General features: G+C 39.8%; 1 protein-coding gene across 1 annotated transcript in view; it reads right to left on the bottom strand.

Moving 5' to 3' along the window:
• The window catches only part of BMP2K (BMP2 inducible kinase), a 106,911-nt gene that overhangs the window by 22,362 nt on the left and 66,202 nt on the right, over nt 1-18,347 (bottom strand). The window contains exons 11-14 of the mRNA XM_074950468.1: nt 17,610-17,785; nt 16,372-16,467; nt 13,937-14,121; nt 7,181-7,338 (exon numbers count right to left, since the gene is read on the bottom strand). Of these exons, the coding sequence (XP_074806569.1) occupies nt 7,181-7,338; nt 13,937-14,121; nt 16,372-16,467; nt 17,610-17,785 (615 nt within the window). The remainder of the gene's footprint in view (nt 1-7,180; nt 7,339-13,936; nt 14,122-16,371; nt 16,468-17,609; nt 17,786-18,347) is intronic.

Below are 18,347 nucleotides of genomic sequence, written 5' to 3'. Positions count from 1 at the left end.
ACAGCTCTTCTAAAATGGGTCATAAGCCCTTCTGGCAAATACCCACACAAGAGTTGCAGAACATGGTGGTTCAACTATGTTGATTACAGGTATGTCACTTATAGCAGTATCCAAGTCTCAAGACTTCATATGGATCTCTGTGTAGGGGAAGATAATGGTGGCAACACCACTGTGTCAGACCTGAGCAGGTTCTTGAGTCATATGTGCACTCAACTTGCTCTCAGTTGCACTAGCTCATCTGTGCACTAGGTGCCAGTTTATGTGTGTGTGTTCATCTATCAGATTGTTGTATTAAAAGCCTGTCAATTTCTGCTCTGTTACAGCAAATCCTGAATGTCTGAGTCATGGAAGACTTCAAGTAGCTCCTGGTCAGTTTAAGTTTCAAAAATGGCATTCTGCAGAGGCCATAGTAATAAGCACTGTCAAATTAAAGCATAGTATAGGACAGGTGTATGGGTAGGCTTTAAAAAACATTGTTTCCTCCCACCATCACACCCCTGCATAGGGCCAGTCTGAGGAATTTGATTAGTTGTTCTTTTGCATATACTCTACTTATACGGCCTAACATTAACTGTTTAACTCTTACATTTTGCCTCCCTGCCCATGATGAGCAGACAACTTCCAATTTTTTCCATTTCTCCCACAGCCATCTTCACATTTGTTCCTACATGACCCTTTTACAGGTAACATCTTCTCTGATCTGGTCTGTACTGACCTTTCTTATTTCCAAGTGCCAATTAAATGAACTGACTATTCACGGAGAGTCTGAGGACCAGCTGGAGATAGCTGATAGAGGAAAAAAAAAAAGTATTTTCCTCCACCCTTTGTTTGCTGCTTGTTTTTTAAGCTGTGAGGTCATCAGGACAAGGACTGCCTCTTACTACATATCTGGACAGAGCCTGCTGCATTGTGGCCACTACCGTAATACAAGTTTATGTAAAATGTGCATGTGGGAGGCTTTAGGTACCATCATCCCTAGTCTCCTGCTATAGGCAAAATGGAGACCAGCTGTTTTTCCCCTCTATTTTTCACAGAAAAGACCTCAGAATATGGATGGGAAGGAGGCAGATTGATGGGTAGAAGGTTTTCGGACAGCTAGATTCCGAATAAAGAGTTGGGATTCTTAGCTCTCTGGGAACATCAGCTGATCCAGAAGACGAAGCTAATGGGATCCAGGAAAGGTTTCACTGACTTGGCACTCCTTGCATTCCACACCCTGAGACTGCCGCTATTGAATTGTTTTTGCTGAGGCTGGTTTTCAGTCTGTGTACCATTACAGTTATACTGCTGCGAATAGCAAAAATGGGTAAGCCTTCCTTCTCAATTGAGCTAACCTTTGGTGTTAATGTCACAGTGACACGCTTCCCTTTGATTTGTAAATTTACTGGTAACAACAAGGAGCCCAAGGAAGGAAGGGTGAGGAAGATGATTAAATCTTGCTGTGATTTAAGAGTTTGTCCAATTTCCTGATTAAGGCCAGGGCAGAAGCAGGCTGACTCCATGGTTTCTTGATGCTCAAAAGGACCCTCAACATGTGGAGCAAGCAAAGTTACTTTCATGTGATAGCCTGGAACTGAGGGATAAAAAGCTTGCATGAGCTTTCCTTGAGTGTCAATGATTAAGGCAATTAAGACTGTTAGCACACTGATATGAAGATTTATTTGTCCTTCAGCATAGATGATTAGGCTTTAGAGGAAAATTATCAGTTTCTTTAATGCCAATTGACAATGCAATAGATTCCACACAAGTGCCACAATCCAAACAAGACTTGCATCCTGTCATAAGATGCACACTTCTTTAATAACCAGCTCTCTCTAGTTTTTACTTTGAACCAACAAGAAAGCATAAAACAGAATAAAACTGGAAAAATGACTATACAAAAAAAACATTTTCAAAAAATGGTTAATTTGCTTAAGACAGGGACTGGATGGTTCCTCAACACAGCTGGAGTTAAACTATATTGAGCATCCCATGCCCATGGGTCTTCTATACATTTCTCTAGAATGCTGGCAACCATGGGCCCCATATGGGGGGAGGGATAGCTCAGTGGTTTGAGCATTGGCCTGCTAAACCCAGGGTTGTGAGTTCAATCTTTGAGGGGGCCATTTAGGGATGTGGGGCAAAAATTGGGGATTGGTCCTGCTTTGAGCAGGGGGTTGAACTAGATGATCTCCTGAGGTCCCTTCCAAACCTGATATTCTATGATTCTATGATATGCACACTTGTTTGAAGTGATTTTGGATCTCAAAAATAATATGATTCAGAATGGATCTGAAGAGGAATTCTATTTAGGAGAATGGGCAGTTTTCAATCCCAAAACCATAGGTTCCAGTTTAAGAGTACTGGAGCTTAAAAAGCAATAACTCAGCAATAGTAAAATTTTCCAATTTGGGAAAGAATGTTTTATTTATTTATTTACACTAGGAACAAAATCTTCAGCAAAGACTTCAGGAGCCAAGATAACAGAAAATCATAGTGAGCAGAGATGACCGTTCAACTATTGTTACCCATATTCCAGTGAGTGTTTTACTTTGGCTCCAAAGTGTAGTACTGCAGCTGAGTGTTTAGTCAGTAAGGAAACCATTTAGTCGTAATGCAATTTTATAATTTTCAGAAACCCATTACAATCACTCATGTTTGGCCTTTGCAGCTTCATTGGCATCTTTAAAACCATGACCACGGAAAAGGAAACCATGCAGAAAAAAGCCAATAGCTAATGGAATAGCTAATTTTGAAAAAAATGTTTTTACACAAAAGAGTTCTCACTTAGCTTCATCTAGTGGTTAATTGTCAAGTGACTTTGTCTCTGTGAAAGTAAGATCTTTTCCACAGCATAATATTCTTTTATATATGATATAAAATATTCAGTTTATTCATTTCTCCTGCAGTGACCATGGAGAACAAAAAGCTTAACCGTCATAGCATCAAGAACTTTAGTTCTCTGTGCATACTCTACTATGCACGCAGATAATAGTTTAACCAGTTTATATGAGAGATTGTATAGCAGAACGTGCCCACATTAAGATGAAGATGCTGATAGCTGCAGATAAATCATATACCCTAAAAACGTTGACTTTTGAGACCCAAAAGGGAGAACCTAGGAAAGTTGTTTAATGAATGGTGAACAAAACTTTACATATTTTTAATGTATATGTAAACTGTGACATGACATAACAAATTAGGCTTTTAGAAAATAAAAACAAGGATCAACATTTTGTGATATGCCAGCCCAGTGAAACTGAAAGCAAATGGAAAAGTTTATTTCAAAAGACTATATGATAGCTTATAACGCGTCAATTATCGGGCTAAGTAGTACAGCAATGAAATTTTCTTCTCTGGGTTTTCATTCTTCCGTCCTTATTCCCTCAGATCAAAAAAAGCAAAAATAAACTTAGAAAATTTACACATTCTGTGATAAACAGTGGCTTTCTCTTGTAAAAACTGATGTCTTCTCCTGTTGAAAGGAATCTGGTTATTTTATGAAAAGAGCAGTGATATATATTTAAACACATCTGCACGATGTCAAAAACATTTTAGCAAGTATAATCTTGTTAATGTACAATGAAATAACTAAAACCAGTATTATGTAAATTATCTCTGTAGAGGTGTATGCCTGTACATTTACCACTTTTGCCATTTTAACTGTATAGTGGTAAACATTTGTGCTCTGATTTTAAAAGATTACTATAGGTATTACAGAACATACATTTAGAACAAGACTGCTAACTGTCTCAACATCAAAATCCATAGGCTAAAATGTAATGGAAGTATTTTATCTACTTTGTCTACTATTGCCTTAATATCAGGGATCTCTTTTGTGACAGGACATCAATAATTGCAATGAGAAATTCATTAAGAAAATCCTCATTGTCGGAGTGAAGATTGTGGAAATTTGTGATGTGTAGTAGGGCTTGCCACTGAGGCTTTTAAACTGGACTCAAGCCAAAGGTGAGGAAGAAAAACTATTGCACCTCCTGCAGTATACTAAACCAGCCTGCCACCTAGTGTATTATTTGTCAAACCACAGCAAGTTATGTCTCAACATTTTCCTAGGCAGCGCGGTCTTGTGGTTATATATAAAAAAAAAAAAAAAAAAGGAGTCAGGAAACCTGAGTTTCTAGTCTTGGCTCTAACAACTCATTGAAGGACCTAGGGCACATCACTTAACCCTATCTATAAATGGAGTTATTCGCTAGTTCAGAAATGTAATGTGATATTAGTTGATGTTTGAAAAGTTTTTTTTTTTTTAAATATACAGTGCTACGTACAAGCTAAGTACTAAATACTGAATAAATGGAACAGTGCTCAGGTACTTAATTTTACAATGTGAAGTGCTAGTGGCTTATTATCATGAGCCTCTTATACAATAGTAAAGTCACTTTACAGACTAGGGTAGGGGAAAAGCAAGATACACCAGCACCAGCACCCACTGTTTGTTTAGTCAGTTATACTAGCAGGGTATAATACAAACACTGAACAATGGAAGTAATCAGTAACTCTTAAAGGAGAATCAGCAGAAAAGATACAAGGAATTGTAGAGTACAAGACATCATTAGTTTATTTTCTTCATATAATTCTCTTGTAGAAGCTCAGTATACTTGAGGAAATAAGGAATAACTCAAACAGATGTCGGCAGTAAGGTAACATGAAGTCTAATGTCTACTATGCTCTAACTTTTACTACATATTCCGCCCGACTTAACAGTAAAGAGCAAAAGAGGAGAGAAAACTGTGTGGTTTCAAGCACTCCCGTTTTTACAAGGACTGCGTTCCAAGAAACATCATATTAAGGTTACTACACAAATTCAATGGCAGGCATTATAATATAATGAACGCAATATTAACAGGAGCCACCAACCATGTAAAAGTTGTTCTAATTCTTGTCATGTTACAATAATTCTTCCTTTTTATGCCATCACTTTACAGTCCCATCTTGCTCACTGTGATGTTGGAATAAAGCAACTGTTGGCCATGACTACACTAGTGAGCTTATAGTGGCACAGTTGTACCGATGCAGCCATGCCGCTGTAAGATCGCTCGTGCAGCTGCTCTATGCTGACAGGAGAGAGCTCTCCCATCAACATAATTAAACTACCTCCAACGAGCGCTGTGTCGACGGGAGCACATCTGTGTACTTACGTCGGTGTACTTATGTCACTCTGGGGTGTGTTTTTTTCACACCCCGGAGTGACATAAGCTATAACGACCAAAGTGCTAGTGTAGACGTAGCTCTAGCCTACAGACTGTATAATAATCTTAGTCAACTATTCTTCTTTGTATTCTCCTTAATCTTGCACTGAGAATACCACCAGTCATCTCACTACAAAGCGTCATAAGCTCTCTATCAGGTGTGTATAAAGGCATTACATAACTTCAGGGCCTCTGAGACAATGGTATTAGAATTTCCTGATGAGATAACCTTATGCAAAGTTCACTAGCATTTACAGGAAGAAATCAACCTCCTAGAACCTTCAAAGAAAGTGACTTTGCGTGAAAATAGCATTACTTTAGGATTTCTATTTTGCTGGAATTTTAGAATATGATCACACTGTATGAAGAAAAAAATTAAAATCTTAAATCTCTGACAATCTTATTTTCCCTTCTTAGAATCTGTTTAAGTTGTCAATTTTTCTACATCTTTCACCAGACTGAACAGAACTTTGGGTATGCTCAGTATAGCTGGCCATTCTCAGTAAGTACATTTGCTAGATGGCAGCTAGTACATTAGTCATGAAGCCACTTAAAATATTTTTCTGGTCAGTATATTTTGTTTTCCTTACATCTATTGGAAACATGGAATAATCAGTGAAGCCAGACACAGGACATACTCCGGACATTTAGCATAATTATGGTCAGCAAAGTGGTTAGGAATTATGAGAATGGGCAGCGCTATGCTGACCTTTCACTTTTAAACAAACATTCTCCTGTTGAGTATTATTTTGATTTCCAAATCTTCCAGGGCTCCTTTTGAAGGAAGTATGCTTAAGATTTTAAACACAATTACTGGAAAGACAATAGTTTCAAGTTCAATTTTTTAAAGAATGGTTATTTTCAACTAGGACAATCTTCATTTCCCAAACATTAACAAGAACAAGTTTTTTGTTCTACTGGAAATAATTCATTTTTGCAGTGCTACTTTGACATCTCTTAGAAAAATGGTACAAATAAACCACATTTGTGCAACACTACGGTAAGCTTTCGGTTCTGCCCTATTTATTTTAGGATGATTTCTTGAATTTAAATGGTAGAAAAATGATTTCATGTATGTTCTTTAATATTCTTATGTTCACTTTGCTTGTTGGCATTCCACATTCTCACAGCAAGCTTACAAAAAAAAAGTCACTTGGAAAAATTAAGCCACCAGAAATGTGAAAGAAGCCAGCTCTGTTAAAATTATAGTTTCTTTTTCCATTAATTCCCCACTAGCTATTTTGTTGCATTTTTACAAGTGAGAAATCTGATCCTATCTGTCAAATTATTATATCTGTAACTCTGAAGTCAATGTCATGTTTTGTTACATGCTACAGGTCTTTTTAAAAACAGATCTAGTCTTCCTTAACAAAATTACATTTGAAAATAGTATCGGGATGAATACCAACAAGTTGACTAAAGAAAGTGATTTCAAGTAAAAACATTGAGATATCTGACTTAAAGAGGAAAAAAGTTTATTTAACTATTGCCATGTCAGAACAATAAAGCAGCCCTTACATGTAGCCACTCATCAAGGACATTACAAAACATTAACATAATGTAATAGACCAATTTTTCTTTCAGGCATTTTCAAAGGGCATTTCAGACCAATAGACCCTTCTGTTCTGGTGTGCAAGAAAACAGAGCTGCAAATGGAATAATGCAAGCAGCTAAATTGTCTCATTTATCTGAACACCATACTACTGATACTTAAAATTCTTGACAATCAAGGAGATGTGAGAAATATTGAAGAGTTAAAGATTATATCAATAGCTGCTAATGCTAAACAGTGAATTTCCCCTGCACACAACATTTTCCATATGGAAAGAAAAGTGAGAAAGCGGACCTAGTTCTGCCCTCAAACGCTCAGAAAGAATTTTGTGTACAACAGACTGCATGGCCCTTCAAAAGGACAGTCTTTGGCACTGTTGAGCGTACCTACAGAGCCCTTATTTACTGTGAAGCGAAATAAGCCTTCAAGCGTCCCTTACTTGATCTCAGAAGGTCAAATTCTCTGTCCAGTAGCTCCTCCTCTGTTAGCTTGGAGAAATTGTCCTCTCCAAATGGGTTCCAGCCTGACATATCCGGTGGGTTACTGACGTTCTGCTTTGGGTAACTGGAAACGGCCTCTGCATCAGGAACGGCTGACCTGTGAAGTCAATTTGGGGAAGCAGATAAAGAAACATTACAGCCTATTGATGTAAAATTAAGGATATCAGAATTTCGTCATTTCAGAGGTCTTTGAATATTTGTTCTTACACACAGTGTGACAGCTTCCCAGTGAGATAGTTTAGAGTTTTGTTCCACCTTATTTTATATTGTTGTATATAATTCACTTCAACTTGTGTTTTACTTTGAGTTTTTTCCTCCATTCATTCTAAGCATAGCCAAATTGCAAATACCTTCTAATGTAAACATGACCTGAAATAGTCAAGGCAGTGTATCTATTTGTTTCTGTATTATATTTTAAAATAGCCAATATGTTTATTTCTGCTTTTTTAGGGGGATAGCAGGGGAGGAATATTGGGAATGTCAAAATTTGTTTCCCCTGTTTTGTTGCTGGGATTTTTTTTTGGGGGGGGGGGGGGAGGGGGGGAGAAAACATATCTGTAGATTGGGAGCTGCTGGTCCTTAATTGAAGGGCTGGGGCTACTGACTAAAAGGTTCTCCTCCTCCTCCAATTATTTGTAGAGTTAATGAAGTTAAATAAGTGTTAACAAGAAAAAGATAAATTTTAAACAAAATAAAGTCACTTTCTCTTTAATCAAGTTTTTCCTTTCTTGGAATCTTAATACTATCTGTTCTTTGGTTTTCATTAAAAATAAGGGAAGACAGGAGGGCTATATAACATGTCAACTTCTAATGAATGTGGTTTTTAAAACTTTTCAGGCCTTTATATAGCGCAGCAGCAAAAAAAAAAAAAAAAAAAGGCATAAACCCATTTCCTTCGGAGATCACTTTCAAGGAACAAAGAAGAGTAAGTAGTATGTGAATGCCTAAGTGAACGTTTACACTAGAAACACTACAGTGGCACACCTACAGTGCTGCAGCTGCACCACTATAGTTCTGTACCATAGACAGACACTACCACGATGGAAGAGGTTCTTAAACCCATCTCTCTGAGAGGCCATAGCTATGTCGAGAGTGTCTACACTGGGGCTTAGGTTGGTTTAACTACATCACACAGGGCATGAAATTTTTCAGTTAAAGCACACATAACTTTACAGTGTAGACCAGGCCTAAATAGATATGTAAATATACTTTCATTTTTTCCATTTCTTATTAACTGGAAACATACAACATTTTGCCCTAGCCTCTTGGTTTACATCTCCAAACCCCTTCTACGTTGCTCCCCCCCACCCCCTTTGCAGTTTGTATAAAAACCATGATCCCACATCCCATGCAGGCTGAAAAAATTCAACTCAAATTTAAAAATTAAAAAGCTAAGACAAAAAATGGTGACAACCCAATTCTCTTTGGGGTTGGGAATATCACCGGCAAAAGTAGCTCTAGACAAGGCTTTAAGGTTGTTTGTGGGCTGAACTTCAGTGTTGAGATTAACTGGATAGAATGGAAAAATCTTTCCTTGGGTAGACAGGCTCTTGGTATTGTGGAGTCTAAATTGGCCCCTATAAAGTCTATTCTTTGTTCCAGAATTAGTATGGATTTCCTATGATAGCTCAGAGATTACAATAAGGTTAATGCCTTGCCCACTGATGACTGGATCTTCTCAGGTGACCCGCCTTAGAGCAGCCAGTCGTCCAAGTACAGGAATATCGAGCTGACAGAGAAGCTGCTACTGCTGAGAGGATTTTTGTCAGTCTTTGAGCCACGGAGAGTCTGAAAAGGACAACTCAATATTGGTAGTGATCTGTTCCTATTCTAAAGTGTAAGCAGTGCTTGTAGGATGGGTGGATGGCTACATGAACGCAGACATCCTGTAAGTTGAGGGCAACAAACCAGCCTCCCGGATCTAGGGATGGAATAATGGTAGTGAGTGTCATCATTCTGAAGTGCTGTGCTAGGACATAATTCAAGTTCCTGAGTTTCACCCTCTCTCTCTCTCTGGAAGTAGAAAGAGATTGGAATACAAGCCTCTTCTGATAAACTCTGGTGGAACTGGCTCTATTGCTCACAGGAGGAGGAGGGGGGATTGAACCTCTTGTCTTATGAGTTCCTCGTGAGAACGGTCCCTGAAGAGGGACGGGTAAGGGGGAGTGAGAAGGAGGGGAGTGAAAGTGGATGGAATAACCAACTCTGATGACCTCCAGTATCCACTTGGCTGAGGTAAGGTAAGTAGTGGGACAGACAGTCACCAAAAGGGACATGGAGGAGTAACTGCACAAGAGAGGATCCAGCAGAATGGGATGCTTGATGCTCTAAGAGGTGGTTTTGACAGCTCAGTCGAGAGCAGACTGAGTAGAAGTGTGTGGGGGAGTGGAGGGGGTCCTCATTTTTGCTGTTTGTATCTTCCAAAGAAGAGTTCCTGAGGCTTAGAGAAGGTGTGCTGATGATACTGGAATGGACTGGATCTTTGAGCAGTTTGAGATCTACTAAACAAATACTAAATCCCCAGTGACTGCAAAACAGCCCTGGAATCCTTGAGTATGCAGGAAGAGGAGTCCATATTCTCACTGAAGAGATTGGGTCCTTCTAAAGGGAGAGACTCCCCATAGCGTTTTGAACCTCTCTCAGAAGATCTGAGGCCTGGAGCCAGGATACTCTTCTCATGACCACAGCAATGGCTCTGGACCTGGAGCCGTGGCATCTCGGGTAGCCTGCATAGAGGCTTTTGCGACTAATTAGCCTTCCAAGATGGACTGAAATTGATCTCTCTGGTCTTGTGGCAGGTGTCCAGTAAAATGTGTAAATTTTGAGTATGTGGCAAAGTCTTATTTCGCCATGAAGGCCTGATAATTGACAATATGAAATTGAAGAGCAGAAGACTAGTAGCTCTTCCTGCCCAGCAAGTCCAGCCACTTGATCCCTAGTCCACTGGAGAAGGTCTAAAGTGAGCTTGATGGCTCCTTTCATTGGCTGCATCCACCACTAGGAATTAGGACTGGAATGGGAAAAGAAGTGTTCTATTCCACTTGATGAGATATAATATATCTTATCTGCCCTCTTACAGGTGGGTGGAATTGTGGCAGGTGTTTGCCACAGGGTGCATGTAAGAGATAGAGAAATTAATAGGCAAGGCAAACTTTCCTTGGGGATTGATATTCCAAATATCCATGAAGGAATGATGCGACTCTTGGACTTCCTCTAGCAGGATTTGGAGAGAGCCCGCCAGCCACTGCATGAAGTCCTGGAAGGTCTTGATGTCACCAGCACAGGAAGGCAATGACGGTATTACCACCTGGTCCAGAAATGAAGAGGACCTGACGGAAGGAAGAGAGACCCCTCAGCCTGAGGTTCTTGTTCCTCCTATGTATCATCCGATACCGAAGTAGTGAGGGAATTGTCCGTTGGTACCCATGGACAGTAAGGTTACTGATCCTTTATCCCCAAGAAAAAAGTAGGAGTTCTCAATGATAATCAGACTCTCTAGGCCTACAATGTCTGGCAGGTTCCCCCAAATTCTCTCCATTAGAGGGACTCATAGGAGTGTAGTGGTACAGTACATGGAAGAATTCCTGTACCAAGATCTCGGAGTCTGACCAATCCTCTCTTGAGCTACAAATGGAACCTCAAGGTAACATAGCCAGTTCTAAAGGCTAGCGACTTAGGTGAGTCTCAACTTGTGACTGTCTGAATGTTACCAGGGAGGGAGCTCTGACAGATCTCAACAGTGGAGACTCCAGCTCATCAGAAATTATAAAGTCCTCCAAAAAAAAAAAAAAAAAAAAAAAACTAGGCACTGGAGGCCTCTGATAGCCTATAATAAAGACTTGGGCTGTTACCAGAGGCGGAAATGCCTACTGGTGAGATAGAGATTGTTGCAGTACTGAGGAAGCTGCAGGGTCTGCAACCATCTGCGGAACTGTGGTAACAGACCAGTGTCGAGATATGCAGGATAGCCCTGTGTATACAGCAGTGTCATGAAGGATCAGGTGGTGCCACTGCAGTAGGTGCTCTGGTGCTAGAGGGCTTGTTTATATAGGGCTTCTTATGGTACAAAAACCTTGGTCCTGGACTCAGCCAGAGATTCAGCCATACCCTCTGAGGGATGTACAGTCTCCTGAAAGTGGGTCATATGGGATGACCTACCTCTTTTCTTCGTCCACCTGGCTGGGGAGGCGTGCTTCTTTTCCTTTGAAATCATCATTTCTGGAGCTGCAGATGAAGCTCCAACAGTGGCCAAAGCAGCCAGCAATGTTGAGGCCAACGTAGAGGAGGAGGGAGCAGACCCCTCTGGAACTAGAGTACGTTTCATTAGGCAGGAGTTCTAGTCTCATTTCCCTGTCTTTTTGGACCGGTCTTTGAATACCAGATACACTTTACATTTTGAGGGCAGGCAAGAGACCCCCAAACACCATAGGCAACTCAAGTGTCTTGTCACTGCAGGGACAAGTCCTGCGGCAGGTCTGGTAGGGGTTAAGCCCTTAAGTGTAACAGGTTGTGCTCCAGCAAAAATGAAAGGTCCAAGAAGAGGAAGGGGGAACAGCCCCTCGCTCCCAGGAGCACAAACATGCTAACCAAAAATAGAAAAGGGGATAATTAAGTAAAACAACAGATAAAATAAATAATGGAAAAAAATGGCAGAAACCTGAAGACAGCAGAACGCTCCATTCTGAGCTGTAGTCAATGAAGAGGAAGCTGAGTGGCAGCAGGCTCATGCCTCCTTTTATCCTCTTGTTTGATGCATGAGGCACAGCTCTGAGCAGAAACCACCCTGTGGACACTAAGTTGCAGTCTCCACTCGAGAGCGCATGCACATCTTAAGGTGGAGCATCCATAGGCATGAACTTAAAGAACTGAAACATTTATTTATAGGTAGAAGTGAAATATACTAGGACAATGGAAACAAGTCAGTCAGTCAGTCAAGGCCTTTTAAAAAAAAATACAAAATGATGAGAAAATCCACTCTTGAAGTCTTTCAAACATGATTAACTTGTACCAGTATCTATCATTGACGCAACATATAAAAACCGAAAAAACTCAAAGGATTGGCAGCTTTTCGTCAATGTTCTTGTGTTTTGTCGTCTGTATTTTACTTTTGATTTTATTTTCTGTTGTAAGCTGCAGAGATTTAGGGGCTGTGAAGCTGTGACCAAGGGAACTCTCACATGGGGAAGAAAAAAGGACCAAGAAGCTGACTCCAATTAGCTACTTTTTTCAGAGTCTGCTGGAGTGGGAGGAGGCTGGGGTTTATACAAGCCAGACCCAGCTTATTCCAGAGAGGAGGAAGAGCAACACCAGCAGCACCCAAGAAGACTAAGCTGAAGGAGTGCCAAGAAGAAAAACTGCCCTGGAAGGGGCTGGAGGAGAGGCAGCCACCTTGGGGAAAAAGGTATTGAGGTTGGGGAAGGTGGGGCACCAACTGGGACCTGCATTGCTAAGAAACTGTGAACTTGCCTGACAGGTAAGAGAAATATGTAGACTCTGGTTGTAGATGATAAACTAAATACTGACACACCTCTTTAGTAAGGTCTCCTACATCCTCACTGGTGTCTGTTTTCTTCCCCCATCCTGTCTGTGGTTGTCAGGTCATCTTGGCCCATCAGACAATGCCCTGGTGATATTTGGAGCTGTGGGATTTAGGACTTATCTGGAGGGCCACAACACCTTAGTGATCTCCTGCTGAACTCCCTGGGGCTTCTGAGATGCATCTGGTTCACAGAAGCCTATCAAACCTCAGGCCATTGTTAATCTTGAGTTCTAACAGCATACCCTAGCTGTCCTGGATGCAGACTATGCCTGTTTATCTGATATGGTCTCTGTGGATTCCTGCTACTGGCCAGGAGGAAAATTTTGCCTGTCAACTGAATGTTGCCTTCAGCTATCGAGTCTCAAGTGTGATCTTACATCTGTGGAGAGGGCTCCCATATGGTGCCAAATTCAGCCTAATTTTTTAACACAACCCCCACCCACATCTGACCATAACAGCTCTCTCCTTTACCCTTCAATCTATGTCTGTTTGGTTCAGAAAACCCATTTAACAAAATCACAGTTTTGTAAGTAAGCTGAAACTATTTTAGCTGCAGCCTCATTCATATTTCCATCATAACAAATGAAGCTGATCTTTTCCTTCCAATGCATAGTGAATAAAGTAGAAAAGTTTACACCGCGTGCAGCTAAAGTTGAGGCCTGAAAACTGAAAGAAACTTCAGCCATAGCTTGTGTTGTGGGGTGTACAAGTAACAGTCAACAGCAAATCACGACATACTCATACCTTGAAGCAGCATATGAAAAGGTTTTAATCCTGCCTAGAGATAGCAGAATAGTAAATGGCAGCAGGGTGTCAAGTTCAATACCTGAGCAACTTAGCCCATGACCGACCAAGGCAGGAAGTGAGGTTAGTCCAGAAGCAAGCAGCTATGAGTGGTGTGTTCTGTCAGTAGCAGAACCTGAACTGATTTGTCAGTCAGAGTAACCAGAGAAGTACCCCACCCCACCCCACCCCAATATAAACAGCATCAAGTTGAATGCAGATTGTAGGACACATTTTAAATACATTTCAGAATAGTGAAGGAAGCATAAGCTCTTTCAGAAAGGACCAGGCAAGTATCTGTACAGTGCCCATCGCAACGGGATGAGTCAACTAGGGCCTCCGGCACTACTGTCTCAACAACATGCCTACTTGCCTGTTGGCAGTATAAGGAGAATCCATTACTGCTCCAACATGAGCTGGAAGCGATGCAGAGTAGGAAATTAAGGCTGGTGAGAACTCTTGAGGAGAGGTAAGATACTCAGGAGACTGTGGCTGTTGCTGTTGATGTTGCTGTGCAAGGATCCGCTGATGTAAGAGAGCTTGCTGGTATTGTTGCACCTGAGGAAGAGACTCACCATTATAAAGTAACCAGAATTCATGTGGCCATTCAACAGGCCACTTTCCTTTTGCTTCTTGTACAGTATTTGGACTTGCAATATGACTATCGTCGTAGTTTCCAATGTTGTTGTAGCTGTATTGGTCCCAAGATATAAGACACGAAGTGGGTGAGGTAGTATCTTTTATTGGACCAACTTATGTTGGTAGAGGGGACAAGATTTCGAACTTCACAGTGCTCTTCACCTTCTCCAGACCTGAGGAAGAGCTCTGTGAAGCTTGAAAGCTTATCCCCTCCACCAACAGAAGCTGGTTCAATAAAAGATACTACCTCACCCATCTTGTCTGAAATTAATATATGAGGAGGAAGACAAAAAACATCAGGCTATGGCAAAGCCAAAGTTACATATTTCTGCTGAAACTGCAGGAAATCAGTATTAGAGCATTTATACTACTAATAAAATTGCTTGTTTAATAAATCACTCATTGAAACATACGAGTTGGAGAAGGAAAAAGATCAAAGTAAATATATAATTGCTACCATTTTTTTTTTTAAATTACACACATTCAATATACTGAGGGCACTGTATGGCAGCACAGAGGAGTCCTTACAATGCTGTACTGTATGCACCGTCAACAAGTTATGTTTTACTATATCCACTAAAGGTTGAAATGCTGAGTAATGTTCATTTTAGTAATCTTGGTGTAAATTATCCTTGCAAAAATTATAGTTGCCCACATACCCAGATAAATCTATTTTGATGGGGGGGTAAAATCTCTAATTATGTTAGAGATAAGAGAGTGTACTAATTAGATTGGGCTAATTATTTTTCCATGTCCTTTTTTCTACATTGCAAAGGTGGAGTAAACTGACAATATTATATCTATTAATAAAAATAGAAAAATTTAAAATTAGTTTAACCGTAAGTCTAATGAAATAAAACCACCTTTGCAGTCAGGTTCTAAGTCCAGAGGGACTGCATATCGCAAAACAATAGGAAATTATTCCATCTTGTTAAGAAAAGACCAGACCACCTACAAAAGCTCTCTCTAAAGCAGGAAAATTCTGAGCTTAAAGTTTCCACCGTGATGTATCTACATACTGCAGCACACGTACTATGTAAGAACATTTACTCTTTAGGGAAATTATGATACATCAAATGGTAAATAAAGGAAAGGTTTAACTTAACCGATATTTTTTGATGTTTGTTAACTCAAGACTTTAGATATATTTTAAAAGCTGCATTCAAGAATATTTCATACAAACAAACTTCAGTCAATGTAACATATACTTGATTTCAAATGCTTTATCATAAGCAAGTGAAAAATTCTCTCTCTGCTCTGGTGCCCATCCTATATTTTATGGCATACTCAGAATATTTATTTATGAACCAATATAAAAAGTAAAAACAGGAAAATGAGATGTTGCATAATAGTATGCATGGAGTAGCCAAGTTAACATTACTCTGAGAAAGTTAAGGTTCTAATAGTAATGTTAACTCAGCCACGTTTGTGCATACAACTGTCACCATTAAAATATTTACTGGCAAAGGCAAGCAAAATTAATGTATGTTATGCTATACTTCAGTATCTACTTGCAAAAGCAAAATTATAAATATTTTAAATGGTGTCTATTGTAGTGCTTTGTTTTCTATTTTTGTCTTTAAGGACCAGACTTCCATAATTGTGTTCAAAATGAGTGTTCGGTTAATATGACTGCATGCAACTGCAGAAGCTACATGTACTGTTAGCCAATTGTGATAAAGTACCAGTATAATGGAGCCTGAAAGGGAGCTGCTGGATATTCAGGCCACTTAAGAACCCTATTTTAAGCAACCACTTTTGAAAAAGTCTTGGCCTGAAAAGTTTATTTCAAATATTGGATTTTATAGAGGTTTAATTTTCTACCAACCTTTAGACGTTGAACATCTGCCTACGTTCTTGTAACAACCAAATATCTCTCAGGCTAGTGAATAACTACTCAGCAGTGTTTCAGGCGGTATGTGTTAACTGTACCCAAATCTACACATTCTTTAAAATGTGCTCATTATAAAATCAGCTAATAGATATGAACAGAGAAACATGTTAGCACTGAAAGCTGTAGCATATTGGGAAACAAATTAGATGATTCACTGCCCAATATTTAAGATGTCTATTGCAGCTCAGATACCTATTAAGACTATACATTGCAATTAATCTGTATAGCACACCAACTAATCAAAGAAAGAATATCAGCATCTACAGGCAACATACCATGGCAGGATACTGGGATGGGGAAGGTTGTTGTTGGTACATAGATTGCATCATAAGTTGTTGTTGGACCATTTGCTGGTGCATTGCTTGTTGATACTACATTTAGAAAGAAAGAGATATTTCTGAAAAAATTAACCAAAACAACTCAATGAGTAATGATTTTAAACAGCTTGTTTAAAAAATGCATCTATATGCATCAGCAGCATTTTCAATAAAGGAGAGCAATGGTTAAATAAGAGTAAAACGCACTATCAACAATTGGTGCATTTTAAAACACGTTGTTCTGATAGTACAAGATATAAAAACTGGGCCAGTATTTAGTCTATTTTGCAAGTGAACACTTAAATGAAAACTCAATGGTCTACCTTAAAAAGCATAGAGTCCTGTGGGGGAAAAAATTATGTATTATGGACCCACTGAATCTGTCAAACCTGGTTGCTCTTTTAGATTCCCTCTCAGATGGTTATTTATTGTATAACTCACCCTCAAATGTGTTTTAGGCACCACACAGTACAAGTAAAATGATGTGATCCTCAGGAAATTTAGGAAGCCATACTCAACAGAACACACATTTAAGTAAGTCTTAAGGATACACAGTGTCAACAGAAGAGCTGGAGCAATGCAGAATCACAATCACCAAAAGGGAGCACCTTTGCTGACCATGGTCAAAAAAGGGATCATAATGTTTGCGAAGTAGTATTTACAGGGTGATCCAACAAGAAGGGGGATCTGTCTTCTGCTCTCACTGCTGCTACCCTCCAGGGTCAAAAAAACCTCAACAGCTATGGGAATTTTACACTGACTAGGCAAAACCACAGAATGAGAATCCTACACAGATGGCATCTTTAGAGAACAAACTATTGCTGACAGTCATTGCCAGCATCACATTGCTTTCCTAGATTGTTGGAATGAAAGGGTGACTCACACAACACATCACTTACACCTAGTGCTAAATCAAAATCCAGCTAGGATCCGAGTTCAAGCAGCCGGAAGAAACAGCAACTGGTTAGCACGTAGAATGTAACTATAAAAAGTGTGTTATACAACAGATGTAGGACAAAGGGGAAATAAGACAGCCCACTTTGCTCTCTGCCTGAAAAAGGCAGAACCCCCCCGCCACAGTAGTAGAAAAGTTTACATTTCCATGTGTAATTGAAATACAGAATTTAAAAAGAGGGCTTACTCACATTTAATTATTTTTAAACATGGCATTTTCCTCTAGTAAAATAAACCTGTACCTGTTGCATGTAAGCATCCTGAAGCAATTGTTGCTGTTGCTGGTGATGTAAGTGGTGCAGTTGCTGTAATCTCCAGTCCCCCTGTTGCAGTTGCTGCAGTACTCTATTTTGTTGTGGAGGGTGCTGATTGGTCCCTTGGGACAAGATCTCTCGTCCATTTCCTGGTCTTAGGGTTCCTATAACATTTTTAAAGAATTTTATTAACTCGTGTATTGCTGAAGTTTATTGGCAGAATTGTCAGTAACAGTCACATTTTTATTTTAACACTCTTACTGCAAACAAACTGTTTTCTAAGTCCGAGTATACAGTTACTATGTTATTACTACATCACTCAGGGGTGTGAAAAATCCAGATTATATGGACCCTAGCCCCCCACGTAGACAGCACTATGTTGGCCAGAGGGCTTCTCCTGCCGACGCAGCTCTTGCCTCTCCTGTCAGTTTACAGCATCTTCACCAGAAGTCTTTACAAATTCAAGTTTGTTGCATAGACCTGCTCTAAGAGTTTCCTTGACCAGTTTGGGAAATTGAAATCTTAAGAGAAGGTAGAATTGCAAGGTAAATTTTATATCTCTGAAGATATCTTGCAGAATTCTCACTCTAAGAGTTCATGCCTCCAGCCTGAGTCATGTGGGAAATTCCCTTTGCTCTTATGATTTGACTCAATGGCCTTTGTCAGCTGGTTCGAGGGCTCTTCTTTACTGAGAATGCTCAGAGGTCCCAAAACATTCCAGTGAGT

The sequence above is a fragment of the Natator depressus genome, chromosome 4 (genome assembly GCF_965152275.1).
Source record: "Natator depressus isolate rNatDep1 chromosome 4, rNatDep2.hap1, whole genome shotgun sequence".
Classification (NCBI taxonomy): domain Eukaryota; kingdom Metazoa; phylum Chordata; order Testudines; family Cheloniidae; genus Natator; species Natator depressus.
The sequence above is the reverse complement of the archived record's forward strand: the minus strand, read 5'-3'. Positions and strand labels throughout refer to the sequence as shown.